This window comes from Selaginella moellendorffii, unplaced genomic scaffold (assembly GCF_000143415.4).
Source record: "Selaginella moellendorffii unplaced genomic scaffold, v1.0 SELMOscaffold_20, whole genome shotgun sequence".
Lineage (NCBI taxonomy): Eukaryota > Viridiplantae > Streptophyta > Lycopodiopsida > Selaginellales > Selaginellaceae > Selaginella > Selaginella moellendorffii.
The window spans coordinates 654,966-675,155 of NW_003314281.1; the positions used below are offsets into that span (position 1 = coordinate 654,966).

At 45.3% G+C, this 20,190-nt stretch overlaps 5 protein-coding genes and 1 non-coding gene across 6 annotated transcripts; 3 read left to right on the plus strand and 3 right to left on the minus strand.

Annotated features, from left to right (window-relative positions):
* Positions 1–34: 34 nt before the first annotated feature.
* Positions 35–2,103, plus strand: LOC9637258 (protein RAE1). Its single transcript, XM_002972656.2, has 11 exons — positions 35–142; positions 190–276; positions 327–395; positions 506–699; positions 775–916; positions 985–1,065; positions 1,122–1,250; positions 1,301–1,378; positions 1,441–1,512; positions 1,575–1,652; positions 1,715–2,103. Exons 1-11 carry the CDS (start codon positions 83–85, stop codon positions 1,763–1,765), a joined length of 1,041 nt encoding a protein of 346 aa, XP_002972702.1. The 5' UTR covers positions 35–82; the 3' UTR covers positions 1,766–2,103.
* Positions 2,104–2,504: 401 nt separating this feature from the next.
* On the plus strand, positions 2,505–5,188 carry LOC9636506 (E3 ubiquitin-protein ligase Topors). Its single transcript, XM_002972657.2, has 7 exons — positions 2,505–2,649; positions 2,727–2,809; positions 3,467–4,176; positions 4,248–4,436; positions 4,511–4,565; positions 4,627–4,904; positions 4,964–5,188. Exons 3-7 carry the CDS (start codon positions 3,542–3,544, stop codon positions 5,043–5,045), a joined length of 1,239 nt encoding a protein of 412 aa, XP_002972703.1. The 5' UTR covers positions 2,505–2,649; positions 2,727–2,809; positions 3,467–3,541; the 3' UTR covers positions 5,046–5,188.
* Positions 5,142–6,228, minus strand: LOC9636507 (phosducin-like protein 3). The gene is made up of 4 exons (XM_002972872.2): positions 5,941–6,228; positions 5,716–5,859; positions 5,452–5,660; positions 5,142–5,380 (listed from the first exon to the last, which is right to left on the minus strand). Exons 1-4 carry the CDS (start codon positions 6,180–6,182, stop codon positions 5,235–5,237), a joined length of 741 nt encoding a protein of 246 aa, XP_002972918.1. The 5' UTR covers positions 6,183–6,228; the 3' UTR covers positions 5,142–5,234.
* A 39-nt stretch (positions 6,229–6,267) lies between these two features.
* On the plus strand, positions 6,268–6,339 carry TRNAT-UGU. Its single transcript has one exon. It is a non-coding gene; the product is annotated as a tRNA-Thr (tRNA).
* A 637-nt stretch (positions 6,340–6,976) lies between these two features.
* LOC112347263 (galactoside 2-alpha-L-fucosyltransferase-like) lies at positions 6,977–8,521 on the minus strand. The gene has a single exon (XM_024677893.1). The coding sequence runs from the start codon at positions 8,519–8,521 to the stop codon at positions 6,977–6,979; it is 1,545 nt and encodes a 514-aa protein (XP_024533661.1).
* Positions 8,522–9,694: 1,173 nt separating this feature from the next.
* Positions 9,695–12,274, minus strand: LOC9637259. The gene is made up of 6 exons (XM_024677835.1): positions 11,885–12,274; positions 11,721–11,824; positions 11,464–11,649; positions 10,227–11,404; positions 9,920–10,170; positions 9,695–9,864 (listed from the first exon to the last, which is right to left on the minus strand). Exons 1-6 carry the CDS (start codon positions 12,232–12,234, stop codon positions 9,825–9,827), a joined length of 2,109 nt encoding a protein of 702 aa, XP_024533603.1. The 5' UTR covers positions 12,235–12,274; the 3' UTR covers positions 9,695–9,824.
* Positions 12,275–20,190: the final 7,916 nt, after the last annotated feature.

The following is a 20,190-nucleotide window of genomic DNA, read 5'->3' on the forward strand; positions in this document are numbered from 1 at the left end:
CTTTCGAGCGGGAAAACTTTTTGCGTGCCTTTATTTACAGAGGGCTTTGATGGACGAAGAACCCTAATAGCATCGCTTCGCTATGGCGACTTTCGGCGTCACACAGAACGCTCCGTCTCACAATCCCAACAAATCTTTCGAGGTACGCGCATCAATCTCGCGCAAGAATCTCTCTTACCTGTGTGTCAGATCGCAGAGCGGCCGACGGACGGCATCTCCAGCCTCTCGTTTAGCCCCAAAGCGAACCATCTCATCGCCACATCCTGGGACAATCAGGTTTGTGAGATTGCTTCCTCTACAAGTTTTGTGACCCGCTTTTCTACCAGGTGCGATGCTGGGAAATCCAGCCGAATGGAACCAGTGTTGCAAAGGCAGCCACGCAGCATGATCAACCAGTAAGTCTTTTACATGCTCGAAAAAAAAGGATCTAGACTTGTTCTAAGTTTTTCAAGATTGGATTTTTCCTTGACTCGAGAGCTAAGCTTTCTTTTCGCTTTTTTCTCAGGTATTGTGCTCGGCTTGGAAGGATGATGGCACGACTGTCTTCTCAGGAGGATGCGATAAACAGGTCAAGATGTGGCCTCTTTCATCCGGAAATCAGTCAGTGACGGTGGGAATGCATGATGCGCCTGTGAAAGAGATATCGTGGATTCCAGAGATGAACTTCCTTGTTACAGGGAGCTGGGATAAAACTCTCAAGTATGGTCATCTTCTCTCGTTTTTTTTTTTTTCTTTTTCTCCTCGAGGAATGTGAAGGTTCTAATGTTCTCGCAGGTATTGGGATTTACGATCTCAGTCTCCGGCTCACACCCAACAACTTCCCGACAAATGTCACTCGATGAGCGTCCGCTATCCCCTGATGGTTGTCGCAACAGCGGACAGAAATATTAGCATCTTCAATCTCACCAATCCTCGAGTAAGCTTTTTTCTCGTCAATGTTTTACACGGGTCTTTTTTTCTAACTTGTTTGTTCTTCCTGCGCAGCAAGAATTCAAGAGAATTCAATCGCCTTTAAAGTTCATGACGCGCTGTGTCTCAACCTTTCCTGACAAACAAGGTTTTCTGGTAAGCTGTCTAAGCACAGTGGTGATATAGTTTCGTAAATCTCGCTTCTAAAACAGGTGGGCTCTATCGAAGGCAGAGTAGCCATCCAGCACATTGACGACGCGCAGCAATCGAAGAACTTCACATTCAAGTGCCACAGGGAAGCGAACGACGTGTTTTCAGTGAATGCGATCAATTTTCATCCCGTGAGTCAATCTCTTCCTTTGAAGCTGTGTTAACTGGCCTTTATGCGCAGGTGTTTGGAACATTCGCTACATCAGGCTCTGATGGTGCTTTTAACTTCTGGGACAAGGACAGCAAGCAGAGGCTCAAGGTAGAATTTTCACTCTTCTTTGTTGGTGTGTTTCGGTGCGTTATCTTTCTTTTTCTCCACAGGCGTTTCAGAGGTGCAGCCTACCAATTCCTTGTAGCACTTTCAACTACGATGGCACTATCTTTGCGTATGCCGTGAGTGTTTGTTTGTTCACTTTTCCTTTCCAGTTTTATTCATCTGTCCATTCTATGCACAGGTGAGCTATGACTGGAGCAGGGGTGCTGAGAATCACGTCCCGGGATCAAACAATTATATCCTACTGCATCCAATACTGGTAGGAGCTGTGTTTACATCGCTTTCAAGGAATTTTTCTCACTTGAGTGATTGTTTGTGCAGGAGGCCGAAATCAAATCCAAGCCACGCGCTCCCAACAGCACTAGAAAGTAAAGTAATCTCCAGAAAGGTTTTGCACGGCCTTGGCAATGGCCGGAGCTTTCGTTTTGCTTTGCTTTTTTTTTTCCTGTGAAGAACAAGCTGAGTGAATCTTGACCCAAGATGAAAGTTAACTAACCTTTAAATCGCACTGTGTTTGATTTAGATGACATGGGCTTTGCAGTGACTGGTCGGTCAGTACACACTGTAAAGGCAATCTCCGAAAGAGAAGTGTGATACACTCTTCACTTCACATGCTTATCACATCATAGTATAGAAGAATGTGAAAAAATATTTCTCATTCTTCCAAAGCTCGCTGATAGTAGTATAAATTTTTTCGAACTTTCGGTGTTGCGGTGCTCTCGATTAAAATACTCGCTACACGTGTCGGAATTATTCCTCGTGGTCCGAATTGGATTGGACGACCGAGATTAATAGAATTTAATCGCCCAGCCAACGAAGTTTTGACAAAAGCACTTCGCTCAAAGGATCTATCGAGGTCATGGTTTTTGTTTGATCGGCAAATATCACTGTGATCATGGGAGATATTAACGACAAGAAGACATCCATGAGAAGGTACGGTGAAGATGCCAGGGGGAACACCTGTCACGATTAGCTGGCGCCGCGTGGCCTGCGACCCAAAACCGTCACATCCATCTGACCGCTGACATCCTGCCATGTTGGCGCCGGTTCCTCCAGCGTGGATTTTGTGGGCTCGCCCTTTTTCCCCCTTTTTTCCAGAGGTCCACGGCTATGGCGGCGTGTAGCCCAGAACCCTAATTCTTGTCTTGGAGCAAGAAGGGGGGGTATTTAAGCTGCGATCCCGCCGTGCTGCCGCCGCGATTCACATTGTCGAGCATTCCAGTCCGGCGCCGCGATGGATTAAGCAGCAAGCACAGGTTAGCTTAGCCTCTAAGAAATTCTCTCGCATTCTCTTGGATTTTGATCTAATGGGGTTTTTTTTCTTGATCCAAAGCGAGGAGGGAATTGGAATCTTCGCAGGAACTGGCAACAGGTGGTTCATTGGTTTGAAAGAGCTAGCTCGGAGCGAAGAATTTGGTAAGTCATTAAATGCGCGCCTCATCCTTATGCTTTCCATGTTTGAACTGCGAATTTGGCCGAGTGTGGTCAGTCCATCCATCCCGTCTGGCCTCTTTGCTTTGGATCCAGAGCGAAAAACTCGTGTGTTTGGTTTGATCTCTTGGTTTTCTTGGTTTGATCTGTTGCTTTTCTTTTCTCCTGTGAGTGGAAGATGGGACTGGTTTGTCTCAAAGTCGGTCCTTGCTTCCAGCTTGGGTGGTTATGGAAGCCAGGAAAGAAAGAAAAAACGCGAATTGCTATACTAGCACAGCTTTTATGGAAGCATTGAATGCTATTTGAACTGAAAGCACCACACCACTTTTGCTGGGCTTGGTCTGTCCCCCCCTTCTTGCATCAGATTCCAATCCGTCTATCTCTTTCGATGGCTGGATGCGGCTCAGAAGTTCGATCGGAGAGTGGTTACCCAGTTGCTGTGATGCATCCGCTCCTGTTTTTCGGTCGAGCAGCCAAATCGTCCCTGGGTTCCCTTCCTTTTTGGCTTTTGAGTTTGGCTTGGCTGTAGTTCTTGTCTGGCCTTTACTGTTTGTTCGGCATTATGTTCCTCTACGTTTGTCATGTTGCAACTCGTAAGTGCATTTGCGTTGCGATTGATAGGTGCCTTGTTGGGATGTGCAGACGCTTCTGGCAGGATAAGCAGGATTCCTTCCGACAGCAACTGAAAACACAGCCTCGCAAGACCTCCCCGAGTTGATGAACCCCGTCGAGAGATCCAACTCCAACACCGCCACCACCAGCAGTAGCGGGAACTTTGTGTGGCTCCCTTCACTTCAAGTTTGGAGCTTTCGCCCCGCCGAGACGTCTATCAGCTCACAGCACGGTGGAGCCATCATGCCTGGGCTTGCACGGGCTTGTTCACAGCAGCATCAGCAGCATGAGATAACGTTCGAGCTGAGGCAACCTTCTCGGTTGCCAATGCATCGAGAGGACGAGGAAAAGGGGGCCGAGGCAGAGCACGTCTGTCCGATCTGTCTCGGGGCGATTGAGGAGTCGAAGAACGCGTCGCTGTGGTGGTGCATGCACAGCTTCTGCGTCGGCTGCATCGAGGAGTGGAGCAAAGTTCGCAGGTCGTGCCCGCTTTGCAAGGCCGAGTTCACAGGTTGGTACCACACCATCAAGGGGCAGAAGCGTGTCGAGAGGATTTTGCCGCCGCTCGACTACAGGCCTTCTTTGGACTACAGGCTCTCCACAGCCGAGGATTACAGGTTGTCCCTGAGCGACTTTCGAATTTCTACATCGGACTATCGGCTGTCCACGGATGGGAGGCCCTCCAGCGTGCTTCCCGAGAGGCGGACGAGCACGAGTAGGAACCAAGCAAGGCTGGAGAGGTAAGAAAACTTTTTTTTTCCAGAGTTTGGCGTGACTTTGGCTACACTAGACTTCTTTCTCTTGTTTCCAGAGAAGTTGTCAGGAGCACTATGACATTTCGATCCAGATTGCGGTTGCAACAACTCATGCAGTCGAGGGTCAGCAGATCGTACCGGAGATCAATCCCTTTGCCCCGGCAAAGATGTTTCATATCCCCCGCTGAGAGGGAGAGGCTCACTGCCGAAGTTCTTACAGAAAGAGCTCTTTCGTGGCGTACAAGGTCTGTTTGTGTGGGTGTGTGTTTTTCTTCTTTTTTTTTGTTCTTGGTTGACACTTTCCGCGTGTTGCTTGCAGCATATACAGGAAGGGTCTTCGAGCCGTTCCGTTGAATGTGAAGAAGCGTATGGAAGTAAGTTTCGTGTGTGACTGGCTTTGAAACTTTCCCCAGTTTGTTGACTCGTTATTCACAGTTAAGGCCGTATGATCTCGACGCAAAGACGAGAGCCGAGCGTCGTTTGAGACCCTGGATCACACGAGAGCTGAAAGCCATCCTGGGAGACGCAGATCACTCCGTGTTAGAGCACCTGGTTCTCAGCCACTGGTTTTCTTACAGAATCGACGCGATAGAAGGGTCGGATGATTCTCCTGAAGGTCCGAGGAAGAGCTCGAGCCAGAGCTCGTCCGAGGCCGTTTCGCAGCTCGAGAGGTTTCTCGGTAGCAACGCATCCACGTTTTGGCACGAGTTGAGGTAAGTTTGTGTGGTTTCGCGAGTTCTTACAAGCTGGAAGTTATTTTTATGTATCGCAGATGCTATGCCGAGTGTCCATACACGATGGAAACTTATGACAGCATCGTGGTGTACGTTAAAGGCGAGCGTCAGCTATTGTAGAAGCGACTGGATAGCTAGGAGATTGTTTAACAGGATTCACAGACAGCTCACAAGCAACCTGTAAAAAAAAAGAAGCCATTTTCCTTGTACCATGAATGACTTTGAAAAGAGATTGATTTGCTTTCCTGGAACAGCAGGAGGAAGATAAAGGAAAAAGGAGACAAAAGCTTCCCTTCTGTGGCGATGGAATCAATCGTCTTCCGAGTCTGACTTGTCCTGCTCGTGTCTAGAAATAATTTTCTCGATAAAGTCTCTCCGGACCTTTTGCTGGATGGCCTCCGAGCTGCTGCCTTCTCCAAGAACAGGCCCAACTTGACACAGGGTGAAAGCAACGTCTGCAAAACTCGGTCTTAGTAACAACGAAAGATTGCTGAGAGAAAACTAAGCAAGAGGACGGAAATCTAACCTTCGGGGGTGCAACGCTTGCCACCAAAGTGATGCAATCCAACCAGCGTCGCCTTCACGTTGGTATTGTTGTAAACAAGCACCGTGGGTAAGTTGAAGTCGGGGTAGTTGTTGATACAATCCGTGGAGATGATCTTCACGAACTTCGTGGCGGGATATTTTTTCGCGAGCTCTTCCAAGCATTGGCCCAAGAGCTGGCACTCGGGAACACTGCAGGACAAAAAACAAGGATTTCTTGCAAGAAACCTCGAGAAACTGTCATTACCCGTCTTTGTAGAGATGCACGACGACCCACACGTCCGGAGGAGCACGAGAAACCTCTCGGATGAAGTCCGAGCCAGTGATGTGGATCAAGGAACCGAATTTCGCGCTCTTGGAAACCTCGCTAAGCTCCAGCAATCTCTTCTTCCTGTGAGAAGAAATTTCCAAGTCCTGAGCAATGTAATAGATCAAAAAAACCATATAAATGCTCGGCTAAACAATCCCTTACCGGTATTCCTCGAGAAATCTGGAATCCTCGTCGAGATCCAGATCGTCCTGGAGCTCGTGGAGCTCCTCCTCGCTCTTGGAATCGATCCACTGCTTGCTCTTACCGGGATCCGGCACTGGCTGCCATGGCGCTGGCTTCTCCACGGGCGGCTTGGGCGGGAGATTGCCGAGCTTCCTTTGGATGTCGTCCCATTCGGTGCTAGGACCTTGCGGGTCCTTGTAGACGAAGTGATAGTCCGCCATAGCCAGAAACCCTAGAAAGAGCCCTTGCGAAAGAGATACTCTCGGATCGAGAGAATGTAGGCTCTAGCCTGCCTCTCAAGTCTTCGCCTCTATAGCTCAGTGGTAGAGCGTCAGTCTTGTAAACTGAAGGCCCAGAGTTCGATACTCTGTGGAGGCATGCATGAAAATGGTGCCATCTTTTTTGATAGTTGAAACTACTCAACACGAGGAGATCTTTTATTATATTTCATTGATGCTAACCTTTCGCCCTTATTTGATTCATTAACATAGTCCTTGGGAACATTGGCCGAGCGGACTCCCAATCAGAGGGGAGTACTTGACCAGCCTCGAGACCATCGTTGACCAAACAGCGCATGGACAAATCGCTTCTCCCCGTTTGATTGGGAGTCCAACCTCAAGACCATCGTTGACCACGAACAGCGCATGGACGAATCGCTTCTCCCCGTTCCAATCAAACGCCTGGATCAAACCATACTCATCCGATGGTAGTTCCCTATACCGCATTTTTATAATGTCTTAGTGGAGAGCACCGTTGACCACGGTAGAACGATCCTCACAGTTCACATTGTATTTCTTGGAGCAAAGTTTGCATCTTTTCTTATAGGCCGATGATCAAGGCATCGGCAGATGAAGCAGTCTCTAGTCTGCTCCAATGAGAAGCTCACAAGAAAATGAATTAGCCAACTTGCTGTAGAACCTATGAGAGAAAATAATAAAAATTATGTGAAGGTGAACACGTCTTTGCCACCAGGGCATTTGCAAGCAAACAAATGAGGAAGAATGGAAAGTTACATCTATAGCCTGTATCCCAATTCGCACTCGCATCGCTGGATGTTGTCCAGCATGAATTGCTGATCCGGGTACGTGTGGTAGCACGGCTCCATCGACTCCCTCGCCGAGCAGCCGCCCCCCGAGCACGCAAACTGGACGGGCCGCACGCCCGCCAGCCCCACCGCCGAGTATCCAAACGTTGATGGCGGGCTCGTCACCAACACGTCGCTCATTGACAACAGATAGATCTCCATCACTGCCTTTGCATCATGATCCAAGTTCCCGGTGTTTTGCACCCCTTCCACGCTTGGCTGGTGGATCGAAACCGACGAACCATCTTCCAGATCGTAGCCCAGCACCTTGTTCTTGAGCGTCTGAGAGTACTGCGCATCCAGCGACACCACAAGCACCGCCACCTTCTTGCCCTTCCTAAGCGACGTTCTGGGAGCTCGCGCTTGGGTGATGTTTGCGAGCGCGCCTTGTTGCACCAGGCAGTCGAAGGCATCGTTGGCGAGGTCGGGTGGCGCGAACCAGACGCTAGTTCGCAGCTGGACCCCGACTAGAAGCTCGGCTTGGGCCAGGTACGCATCGTAGTATCTGGCCGTCCTGTCCCACACCACGTCCCTAGGATGCAAGAGGTACCTCACCAGGAGATGAAAGATGGCCTCCTCCTGTGGAAACCATTCCTCGAGCTTGCTCCTGAAAACCGGGACGTTGTAGAGCGCCGGAACAAAGTACTGGTCGGACGAGAGAACAATCCACTTCGAGCTGGACTGGAGAGCTTGTTGGTGTTCTTTGCAGAAGAAGGCCTTGTCCTCGTCCCTGTAGTTGTTCACGAGATAGGCCACCACCACCTCGGGGAAATTTACACCGTGGCTGCAGTTGAGCGATCCCGCCAAGCTTCCGATCCACTTCGAGCCGTCAAACGGCGCCCCCTCGAGGTGCTTCCAGCTCGGCGGCACCAGCCAGGAGCTGGATGGAAACGGCTCGCAGAAGAGCGTGGCCAAGTTCTCCGATCCGGCGATCACCATTGTCCTGTCCGTGAGCAGCGCGTAGAGAAAAGTTGCCACCAGAGCTATCATCTTGTTGCCCATCCCCTGGCCGGCGGTGACGTAGAGGAGATAGTTGCATGTACAGTTCGAGCACTGCTCAGGGCCCGGATAGCACCTCGCGTGTAAGGCCTCGTACTCGAGGATTTTGCGGTGGAGTGACTCGGATGGCTCGAAGCTGGTCGATCGTTGGCGGCTGTAGGAAGCGTACTCGATCCTGCTTCTGCAAGTGTCGCTGATGTTGTAGTTCTTGGTGATGCGAAAACTTGATCCCAGAGTTCGGGTCCGGGACAACTCTGCGGAGCCGGAAAAATTGTCGAAAATCCATAAGAGCACCGCCGCGGAGAAGAGGAACACGACGAACAGAAAGCTGGGGCTCATTCCTGATCCTGGAATTCTTCGAGTTCGTTGCCTACCAAACTTTAAGGCCGCGAATGAAAAGATATTTCTACTCAACTTGTCACCAGCAGGATGCCCTTGCAGGAAAACAAGGCCTTGACGTACTCTATGATCTGGCATCTCGAGCAAAAGGTCCGCAAGACTTTACTTCACAGTGTGCTTGGCGAGTTCTACTTCCGATCACTCAAAGAATCTCGAGGTTGCCAACGTATGAACTGTTCTCTTCCTCGCCGAATGCAGCTTGCCAACTCTTCCATCCTTCTTCTTGCCTGATGGCATAGCGAAACCTTTCTCATCATTGCGTAAACTTCGGGAAATTATTCCAGCCTTAAACGTTGAATGCCGAGTCTCCGGCTCGTGGTGGGGAAAAACATCTGTGGAAGAAATGTCCGTGAAAGGGACTTCGAACTCGAAGCCTGTGTTAACAATAGGCATTCGTCTTTAAACTTCCAAACCTGTAGATGGAGAAAACTTAGGAAAGCGTTGGAACTTTTAGAAAATCCTCACCATGGTTCTCACAGCCAGTCTTGGTGCCCCAACCATGGCACAAAAGGAGCACGACGAACAGCAAGCTTGGGCCCTGGAAACTTGGAGCTACACAAAGTTCAAAGCGAATGAACGAAGAATTTCTCCTTGGTTGGTGATTACCAACCTGGAAAAAGAAGAGGCTCTGAGCCGAATCTAAAGGAGAAATCTTGTTGGCTCCGGATGGTAAAACACAACAAGAGATCTTCTAGATTTTGATATGAGATCTCTCCTGGGAGACAACAAGAGATTTTCTAGCACACAAGGATTGGAGATTTTCTATTGATAATAACCGTCCAAGTAGTCTTCTGGGAGCACTCCTCTCTCGATCATCCTATCCCTCACCTTGTCGAGAGTAATCGGGTCCTGAAGAGTGTCCTTGGTAACATTGCCAACCCCATAACCTTCAATCAGATCTTTTTCGAGTGCCGCTGGACTCCACTTCTCCACTTCAGCCCATCTTCGATCACGTACATCGCTTGATGGTATAGAGTTGTGATCTGGTACTAGCAGCTTTGCTGATGGTTCGTTTTTCTTCTTCGAGACTATAGCTGGCTCACTGTGCTTCCGCTTGTATTCCATTCGTTTGTCCAGATTTGTGACAGATCATTCGGTCTCACAGGCGATGAAAATGAGAGATAGATTTTCTTCCAGGTACCTGCAAACCTTGCGTTTCCTTCTCATCTCTCTTTGCCTCCATCTACAGTCCTAGACAATGCCAATTGTTAACAAGCACTCCAGGCTTCAGGTCCCTTTCACGGACATTTCTTCCACAGCACTAAACGTTTGCTCAATGGTAACCCAATATTTAAGTTCCAGTTTCTGCAAAAGCAACAACTAATGGCGAAAGTCTTTCTACCTGCGGCCCAGTAGGCTGATATACCTTCTCTCGAGATCCTCAGAGGTAGAGGCTCACGAGCTCAGCGCTATGAGAATACCTGGCAATATTCTCTGTTAGTGTTAGTGCTCGCTCTAAGTTGATGAGCTTTTTACCTCTTTGTATCCCTCCACATAAGGTCGTAGACGATCTTTTTGAGCCGGCCTGTTGATAGCCTGCGAACCCCCCATGCCGAATAGAGCTGATGCCTCTCACTCCTGCTCGCATAGGCGCCTATGTTGATGTAAATCTTATCTCTTTGCTGCTGTATAAGCTCCTTTGCAGCCCTTCGAGACTTAGCACTCTTGTCGATGTTCTGCAACGCGTGGATCTCCCAGGCGATGCACGGTGCCTCTTTTGTAGAAAGCTGGAAGAAAAGAAGCATCAGTTCCGTAGTGCCTGGTGTATACGGGATTCACATACCTCAGATGAAGAGCTGCTCGCAGTGAGCATCTTAAACCTCAAGGAACGGGTCAGTAGATCGACGTCTTGCTCCTCCCACACTGCACAGAGCCTCTTCAAGGATGATGTCAAGCGATTGTCGCTAGAGTGACAAGTGCATGCGCCGCCAAAACTAGAGTTGCCTGTCCGGGACTCCTCGGTTCTTATGCTTGCAGCTGGAGGTGGCACTGGCATTGGTTCCGAGGAATCTAGTGACTCTTCCAGACCTCCAACTTTGTCACAAAGCTTCTCCAGCAGGATGTTCTCGCAGGAGAACAAGGCCTTGACGTACTCTATCGAAGCCGACGGGTCTGGTATCTCGAGTAGAAAGTCCGCAAGACTTAGCTTCGCAGTGTGCTTGGCGAGTTCGTCTTCTTCTTGCTCCGTCTGCCGCGGTGGAGTAGCCGCCTGTGGCAAGTCAAGCAAGTCCGCCAGCTCGGACATCAATTTCTTCTCCGCACCAGAGGAAAGAGAGGACTCCGGTCTTTCCAGCTGCTCAAGCAGCGTAAAAGTTGCATCAAAATCAAGCGAGGCAGAGGTTTTGCGCTTTGGAGTGGAAATCGCAGTCTCAGCACCAGTCCCAGGAACGTTCTCAGCAGCGACTTGCATAGCTCGGCTGTCTGGATTCATAACCGGCGTCGCGTAGTCAGCCTGCTCTGGAACTGGAGGGAACTCAAAGCTTTCATCGTTTCTTCTGTCGACACACTCCGACAGGTCCAGTGGCAGTAGCCGAGCCAACTCCGTAAGAATTTCCTCCTCCTTTTGTTCTGATAACTCAGAAGAATAGAGAATGTCGAGGTTGCGAACGCTGGAACTACGACATTCTACAGCTTCTTCGTGAAGATCTTGCAGCCTGTCGACTCCTCCTTCCTTCTTCTTGGCGGATGGCGTAGCGAAACCTTTCTCATCGTCGCTGGAACTTTGCTTCAAAGGTTGGTTCTCCGAGTCTAGTTCGACTGCAGACTCGGAACTCAAGAAACTGTATTCCAGTCCCAAACGTTGAATGCTCAGATCGTCTATGAGCCTCCCCGGCTCGTGGTGGGAAGAGCAAAGGTTTAAAGCTGTGGAAGAAATGTCCATGAAAGGGAGTCTTCGTACTTGAAGCCTGGCGTGCTTGTTAACAATCGGCAATCGTCTTTCCGCAGCTAGGACTTTCAAACCTGTAGATGGAGAAACATTTAGAAAATCCTTGGCAAAGAGAGATGAAGGGGAGCCTCACCGTGCTTCAGCTTGCATTCTATTCGTTTGTCCAGATTCGTAAACTTGGAAGTTGATGGATAGATCTTACATTCGGGTCTCGCAGGCGACGGAAAGGGAGAGACGTGCTTGTGATTCTCTTCCAGGTACCTGCAAACCTTGCTCCAGTAATACGTCGTCTTCTCTCTCTGAGGACCTTGAGGACCACCTACAGTCTCAAAGAGGAAAAAGGAACCATCAGCAAAGCTGCTACGTTCCATCCATCACACAACTTCATACCATTGTGAATCTTAGCTAGAATTTCCCAGTCATGTTGTGTTAGAGCTTCCGAGCAGTACCTCATCCAATATGCCACCACTGTGTTCTCCGCGTGCTCTAAATCTCTGGACTAACTACTGTAAGAAACCAACGAAGAAAAATAGAGAACGAAGAAAGACACATACCGGCAGCGTAGCCACGATGCTCGCTTGTTTTTCCAGGCATCGACATGGTAGTGCTCGGAGATCTGGAGAGGCCCAATGCTGGCACCACCGTCTCCATCGGGACAATCCACCCTATTGCTCGACTCCACAAACCTGATAGCATCAAGGAGGGGACGAAGCTGTGCTCGATAAGCTCGCATCGCGTCCTCCACACTGCCCTGCCGCTTCTTCTTCCGCGACATTGTGACGCTCTTGCGGACATAGCTCGCCTGCTGCTGCTGATGCCTTGCCCGTCTCTTCTTCTTCTGCGATGACGACGGCCTGGCCGGCAGAGCGAGCCCATTCTCGGAGAATCGAGACACGCCCGGCATGGAGAGAAGCTGTGGCGTGCAAGAAATATGAATTTTAACCTAACACGCCCAACGGTCAACATCCAGCCCTAAAATCTAGCCTAAATTTCAAGTCAAAAAGAAATAATCGCCACCGTCGGTTCTTTGACCCATCTGAGCCCTTGAATTCCTGTATAAGGAGCTTTCCGGTCTGGTGAGAAATTTGCAAGGCCTCAATGAGCTGCTCCACGCTCAATTGAAAGCGGAGGCCGACCAACTAGAGAGTGTTGCCCTGTAGAACTTAATATGCATGCAGCTCCTATAGGCTATAGCCCTCTTGGTTGGATTCGATGTAGGCTTGCTGGGCTGGGCATTTGTGGATGGATGGATTGCTCCATAGCAACAGGAGAACAGCAAAGCGGTGGAGATGCAGTGGAGATGGTGATAGCCACAGTAGCATTGAAAATCTAGCCCCCATGAGCACAATTGCCATTATAATCGCCGAACAGAATCACCAAATGGAGCTGTTCGACTGCGTTTGGTTGATTGCGTTTGGCTGACCACGTTCGGTGGTGGTCGGGATTCCTGCTGAACGCGGTCAGGACCAACAATGTGCTCAACTTGGTGAAGTTGTCCACAAGATTAAGCTCCCAGAGTTCAAACCCAAGCAGGGGGTGAAGATTATTGCCAATGAGAAGGCCACCAACTCAAAGCATTCTTTCTAATTGCTGGAAATTCTTGCAAAGGATTGCTATGCCATGTTCTTGAATCTTGATGTAATGGATTTATGCATATTATAGAGAAAGATTCTCTTGGATCTGGTTTAACAAGGTTTGGGGTGGATAAGCTGGACGATCGATTGATCAATGGGGGACAATGTGATTCAATGTTTCAAAGGTGATGAGCTTTTTTTGGCGCTAGGGATGATTGGCTTGATTCTATACTTGCTGCTCAGTGCCTTTGCACATCGAAGTGCCTTGATACAACACCTCAAACATCTAGCATATCAAAACCTCAAGCATTGCAAAAAAGAGGCTCATCCTCCTCCTCGTCATTGGCCTCCTGGCCAGCAAGTGCCATGCCCAGGATCAAAGAGCTAATTGCTCTGATACTATGAAAGTAGTGGAAAGATAATGCATATAAAAAGGAAGAACATTGTATCTCAATTATATACATATACATAAAACTATATAACATATCATCTCTACCTTTAACATTCTCTTCTCAGCCTGTTCAGAATAGTGAGACCAATGAGGATTTTAATGTTCCATGGCAAGGAGTTACAATATAAACATTCTTACAATGTTTCTTCTTTTCTCAACATGCCAAGAACAATGAGACTAGCGAGGATTTGAGCATACAAGGTGCTGGCATAGAAGTTCTAATGTAGGTGTTCCCTTGTCAATGTCTCTCAAGTGGAATGGCATTGGATGATGGGTAATTGGCAAAGCGAGGCTAAGTGTTTGGATGAAGATTTGGGTGTTTGCAACTAGACAATATGATATTGCGAGGAGATGTGGGCTCTAAAGGGCCATGGCAGTGAAGCGTCCTTCTCAAAGAGAGAAATTGGGTACTTTGGGAAATTGTGTTCTATGATGGATATAGTATGTCGAAAGACAGCTCGATATTGGTTGTGTGGAAAATGTAGATGTGTTCCCAGATTGTTGCAAGTTCATAGATGTTGGTATGACTTATCAATTGATTGCATATATGTATTGCTCTAGTATGATATTTTGGCACGTTGACTTCTCCAATCGGACAAACTTAAGATGCCCATTGGGTGGGCATCGAATGGTACATGACATGGGCCATACCTCTGGGGCATGCATGTGTCATGGATGATCCATTGATGAATCTCATCAGCATGTCAAGGATTTAGCGAGGAGTCAAGTAAGTTTTAGTATGCTCTCCTTTGAAGCCACTTTAATTTCTATAGTGTGGCAGCCAATTGTTGCAATAGTGAAATTAGTTTGGATTTTAATGGTAACTAGAATTGTTTGAGCCTAAGATTGTATCAATTAATATATTTTTACTCCAACCCAAATCATTTCATTCCTATCATAATCAAGTGTAGTGCTGAAAGATGAACAAAGTGTGGTGACTCTATTGAGCTACAATTTCAACTCTTCTTCAATTAGTAAGAGTGAAGATGGAGAAAGCAACATTTTAGTAGTGAGTAAATAAATTTTTTAAATATGCAAAACTTTAATAATTTTTTACAATTAAGGGAATTTACTATTATGTTATCATGCAAATCATGCAGCCAACAATTTATATATTGGTGGTCCATTAAAATTGGGGGTGGGTGTATACTATAGGATTCAGATAGAGGAAGTCCTTCACCACATTTGGACCATGAATTGTGTTGGGACAAATTAGGGGTCTTGTTATCAAGTAATTAGTTAGTGTTCTTTTCATTCAAATTATAGGCTATGACAATGTTCATTCCTATATAACCAATAGTAAATTCTAATTTCTCCTATGACTATATGAGCACATGTTGACTATGTGGGGTAATGGGTTGAATTTATATTGAAGATGTTGCAATTAATATAGATTGGTAGCCATAAATGGAACTCTAATGAATCTATCACAAAATGGTGGAGTGATAGTTAGAGTTGCTTGACAAGCCACATATTCTTACCTTTGATTACCTCATAAATCCACCACTTCTAGTTGTCAGTAAATCCTAATCTAAGAACCAAGCACCTCTGGAGTTATCTCATATTGATCATCTAAAACACCTAAAGTAGTGGCAAAATTGTAAGTAGCCACTCTCCCCATTGCACTTTGGTTGTTAAACAGAATTTTCCAAATAATTGCTACCATGCAATGGTTAACGACTTCTTCATAGTCAAACTTGATGTCCACCAGCCTTGAGGGTCCATTAATCTTGATATCCACCAGCCAGAGTGTAATCCATGGCCTTGATGAAGCAAGAGTTGCTTTTGGTGATGAGTGAAGGATGTTTTGTCGTCATTGGTGAGTAATGGCTTTTATTCAATAAATCATAGGGCAAGTCATTCAACAAGTTTGTGGAGACCACAAGCAAGTAAATACTCCAAACCTTTTATATTAGCTGTAAATAATGAATCTTTGCTCGTGAAAAACTATTATAGGGTTTGAGTTTTATGTCAAAGATAAAAGTTAAATGGCTAATATATATAAATTGCATTGGCAAAAGTTTTCTTTATAAGCCCAACCTTCTAGGCTACATACTTATCTTGTAGAGTCCTTTGGACTTACATGTAGTATTGTGGGTAGAGTTGTATCTTCTGAAGTGGCCAAAGACACTTATTATTGTGTTGCATGCTAGAAACTTTCTCAGTGTAATATGTTTTTATATGTTTTGAAATATATATACCAAAGGTGGTGACATATGTACTACATTTGCACTAGCAAAAGCTAAAAGGAGATTATAACACATTTGAGTGAACACGTACAGAACATCTAGCAAATCAATAGAAAACACACAAAGAGAATGAATGTACTCAAGAGCATGTCCAGGTTTGTCTTTCTTGACCTTCTTCAGTTTGTAACACTTGTAGGCATTCATACAAGTATAGAGATGATGCAAAATATGTATCACTTGTTCAATCAAGAATCAAAATAAGTATTTATGGTGATTTTACTCTTATAATTGTGTAGATTTTACACTTTGGATCAGATTGGATACATTGGGTGCTATGTTTCTAGGCATTAACTTTGCTTTTAATATGGTCTTTATTCAATTGACCACCTCATAATTCACACAAATCAGGTGACTAATCTATGACTTGTGTTATGGTTAACTTCAAAAATGTTTTACAATGACATGTCATTTGGATATTCAAGAGCTTTGGCCTCTGGTTGGATCAAGCCCATTAAATTTAAGAGCAAGAGTATTGATTAATTGAGGGATTGGAATGCTTGAAATCTGTAGTATAGGGGGATTGTAACTTAAATACATGAGCAAGCCATGCTAGAGGGGTGGGTGTTGTGGCAGCATGTAAACAGTCAAATGCAATGGGATGTAATTGTCTCTTCACCGTACCTCATTTATATTTTTTATCATGCCACATTCAATTAATTCTAATAATCTTGTAGTTCAATCCAATTAGTCTTTGATTTCCTTGATTTGGGATTGATAAGATGATGTTTTATTTAATTATATATATAAAGAATAACATTTTTACTATTGAGCGAAAGTTAATTAACTTTCACAATGGAAGTAAAAAAAACATCCACTTCCTCCTTCCTTTTCACATGTTGAAGTAGTTTAAAAATGTTAAGTTTGCCCAAAGATAATAGTTTTTTTGTGAATTTAATTAAAAATTCAAAATTAGTAAACAATTTAAAACTTAGAAATTCTTAATTGTCATTTAAATTGTTCATCTTTTGAATTTAGTGTGCCTTTTATTTTTTCTTTTTATTTTCCTAGCCTCCTTAATTTTTATTTTAAATTCTAACTAACAATTTAAACCACCACTGCCTAAAAAACAATAATGTTTCTTCTTTTTCTTGAAGAGATACCAAGAATTTCGCTAGACTAATTAATTTGTTTTTTCGGCAATTCATAAATTACAGACCTTACAGAATATTTTTAAATATTTTAATTTTAATGTTAACATTGGGATTTTAGGAAAAAATGCTAGTCTAATTTAATATTTATTTTTGGTGTGAATAAATTAATATTAAATTAAAGTCTATAAAAATGGTGTGAACACTTTACTATTAAATTAATTAGTTCCAAGGATTTTATTTTGTATGTTGGCTTTTTGAATTAGTAATGAAGAATTTTTAAAAAAAAATTTAATTTTATTAATTTTTTTATATAGTGTTTTTCGCTAAAACTTTAATATGCTGTATAGTAGATATATATTTTTTCTTAATGCTGATCATGAATTTTAAGGGAAAATAAAGAGATTGATCATTATAATTTTAAAATTCTCAAAATAAAAATAAAGTTTCTTATAGTCGGAATAAATATGGATATATATTGTTTTTGAAATTTTTTCTAGAGGAAATTTATTTAAAGTAACATTACTCAATTTTGGCATCAAACATTCAAAATGTGTTAAAAATAATTAATTGTGCTAAAGAAGTAATATTAAAATATAATTTTAAGATTTACATGGTTGTTATAACCTTTAATTAAGGTAAATATTTTTATTATTATTTAAGATGTTAATTTGTTTTAAAGGTTGAACATTTATAAAATTTATGTGTTTTGGGAAGTAAAAAAGAGGATTTGTGATCAATCCTAAATGTGAATAAAATACATTAATGTGAATTAAGTATGAATAGGAATATATTAAACTAACTAATTGAATGGGTATATAAACCATTCATCATTAATTTAGGTGTTTTTAAAAAAATATTAAATGGTACTATTAACTAATATCCTAAATGTGAATAAAATACATTAATGTGAATTAAGTATGAATATGAATAGATTAAACTAACTAATTGAATGGGTATATAAACCATTCATCATTAATTTAGGTGTTTTTAAAAAAAATATTAAATGGTACTATTAACTAATATTGATGTGAAAACAATCTTTTGTAGCATTGGGCCTGAAATGCCATAGCATCCGCAACCCCTATGTGGGTGTGCTCAACCCAAAGCAACTTGGTGAAGTTGTCAACAAAATCAAGCTCCCAAAGTTCAAACTTAAACAGGGGGTGAAGATTATCACCAATGAGAAGGCCACTAATGTGATTGCTTCTAGCTTGGATGATGCTGCCAACATCTGATTTAAATCACTGCCAACAGGAGAAGGTCAAAATTTTCTCTTTCGTTCTTTTTATTTATGGAGCTAGCTGAGATCCCTGACGTGGACAAGCTGGAAAGATCATTCCAGCCATTGTGACAACGGCACTAGTGACTGTGGAACAAGGTTTTCCAAGACAAGACGTTCACCAACTTGGCACTGCCGCTCTTCCCAATGGCCAAGCCAATTCCTCCCAAGTCGTTCAACCATGTCAAGGGGACCTCTCCTGGAGAGATTGACAGCCTACAGCATCTCGTGTGGCCAAAGCCTGCTCTACAACAGCTTGTTCCAGAGCAGCTCATTCGCCACAAGGCGCTGGAGGATCCACCTGTGGATGGATTCAGATACACCGGAGAGGCCTAATCTCCTTGTGGACATGTATGGTAAATGCGGCAGCTCCGCGGCACAAGGAGCGCATGTCAGAGCTCGCAAAGGAGGTGGCGAAGCTGGTTCTATGGGCTAGAGGTGATTGTGATAGAAGAAAAACAAACAAGAGTAACAAATGTCTCTCAATGGTTTTCTGAATGGTGGTATTTACAGAGCAGATCACTCACCTAATTATAGATGCGTTGCCTCGCTTGAGCAGCCTGATTTGAATGGCAGGTCATCACAGGGAGAAAGAAGGCGGCGGTGGCACACCGCCACTAACATCAGTGCTGTACGTCGCCAAGACCTCAGTTAGGCCTGCTCCCTAGATCATCACGTTCAAAGATCAAAGAGATTCTTGGCCGCCAGCACTGTGGAGATCATGCTCGACAAAATACCACCACCACCTCCAGGATTAGAATATCGCCGTGAATTGCGTTTCTTGAAGTTGCAATGTGCGCCCTTCGAGTGATGATCATCTGCTGGTTGCTCGATGGAAAAGGCGCATAGTCCTTCCTCCCTAGTCGTGTTGCTCCACCGAATTCTGTTCAGCTGCCTCGTCCTACAATACTGCGAACAAAACATGTTTTTGATCTATGTCCTTGCAACGGTCATGATCATAGGATCACTGCACTGGCATCATTCTCGAAGCTCACGCAGCTTCTCATCGCTAGCAGCTGCTTCGTTTCCATCACTATCTCCTCGTAGTGGATGACGGGCTTGGCCAGGCACTCGGCCTCCATGAGCAGCTCTTTTGCTGCTGGTGTCCATGCGCATCGGAGCGCTGCTGGGCGTCCGCCCCAATCACCGTCCCGAGGATGTAATCTGCAGCTTGCTGCCGCCCACCATGGGATCCCTGGGACTATCAAACACTCCTCCTTCCCTGGACGACAGAGCGCGAGATAAGAACGCAGACATAGGTGCATCGATCAGGAACTGAGGCAGAACTTCGTGTTGCTCAAGCGGTAGAGTCGCCTAGCGAGTGTTGGACGTCTGGATCAACACGTAGTGAATATGGAAAACACACGCTGTTTATAGTAAGACTACTTTTGGGCAACGTAGCGAGCGAGTGGCAGGGAAAAAAACTTATTTGCCAATGGAAGTGAGAGGCAGACAACAGACACGCTCAAAGTGCACGACTTTCGACGTGGGATGGTCTTCACCTGCTTCAGTTTGTCTGATAGAAGCTGTTGACTCAAGTGAAAAAAAATGAGTTTGTCACAGTACCTGGCCAACCTCGCGATGTCAAATTGGATGCCAGAACATGAATCTGTCGTACGAGCTGCGACGCATGGTTCCATCAATTCTTGGCGCGCCAACAATCATCTTTGGAGCGGATGTCTCTCATCCCATGGCCCGCAAAGTCCCTCCATCGTGGCGAGCATGGACTGGCCATCGGCGGTCAAGTATCTCGCTTGGGCGAAGGATCGAGCACCAGCAAGGAGATGGTGGTCGAGCTCATGAGGTAACACCCGACTTACGACATCCAATATGCTGGAGAGTTTGTCTTCTACCTTTGCACTACCGCTTGACAAGAATGGCTTCAAGATCGAGCAGCCCCATTTCCAAGCACTCTAGAAAAGGATGCCGCATCACTTTTTGGTTTGATCCAAGCTGCCAGACATGTTTGAAACTATGCGATTCAGCGGGAACAAGTACATGAAGAGTCTTTTAGCTAGCTAGACTAGGAAATAATCGTTACCGTCGGTTGTCGGACGCATCTGAGCCCTTGAATCCTTGTATAAGAAAGGGAATAGAGAAAAGGAGGTAGGGATGGATACGAAGGAGACGACTCGCGTCACGGGACCGGATGAGTATGGTCTGATTCAGGCGTTTACACCTGTGGATTGGAACGGGCAGAAGCGAATCCTCCAAGC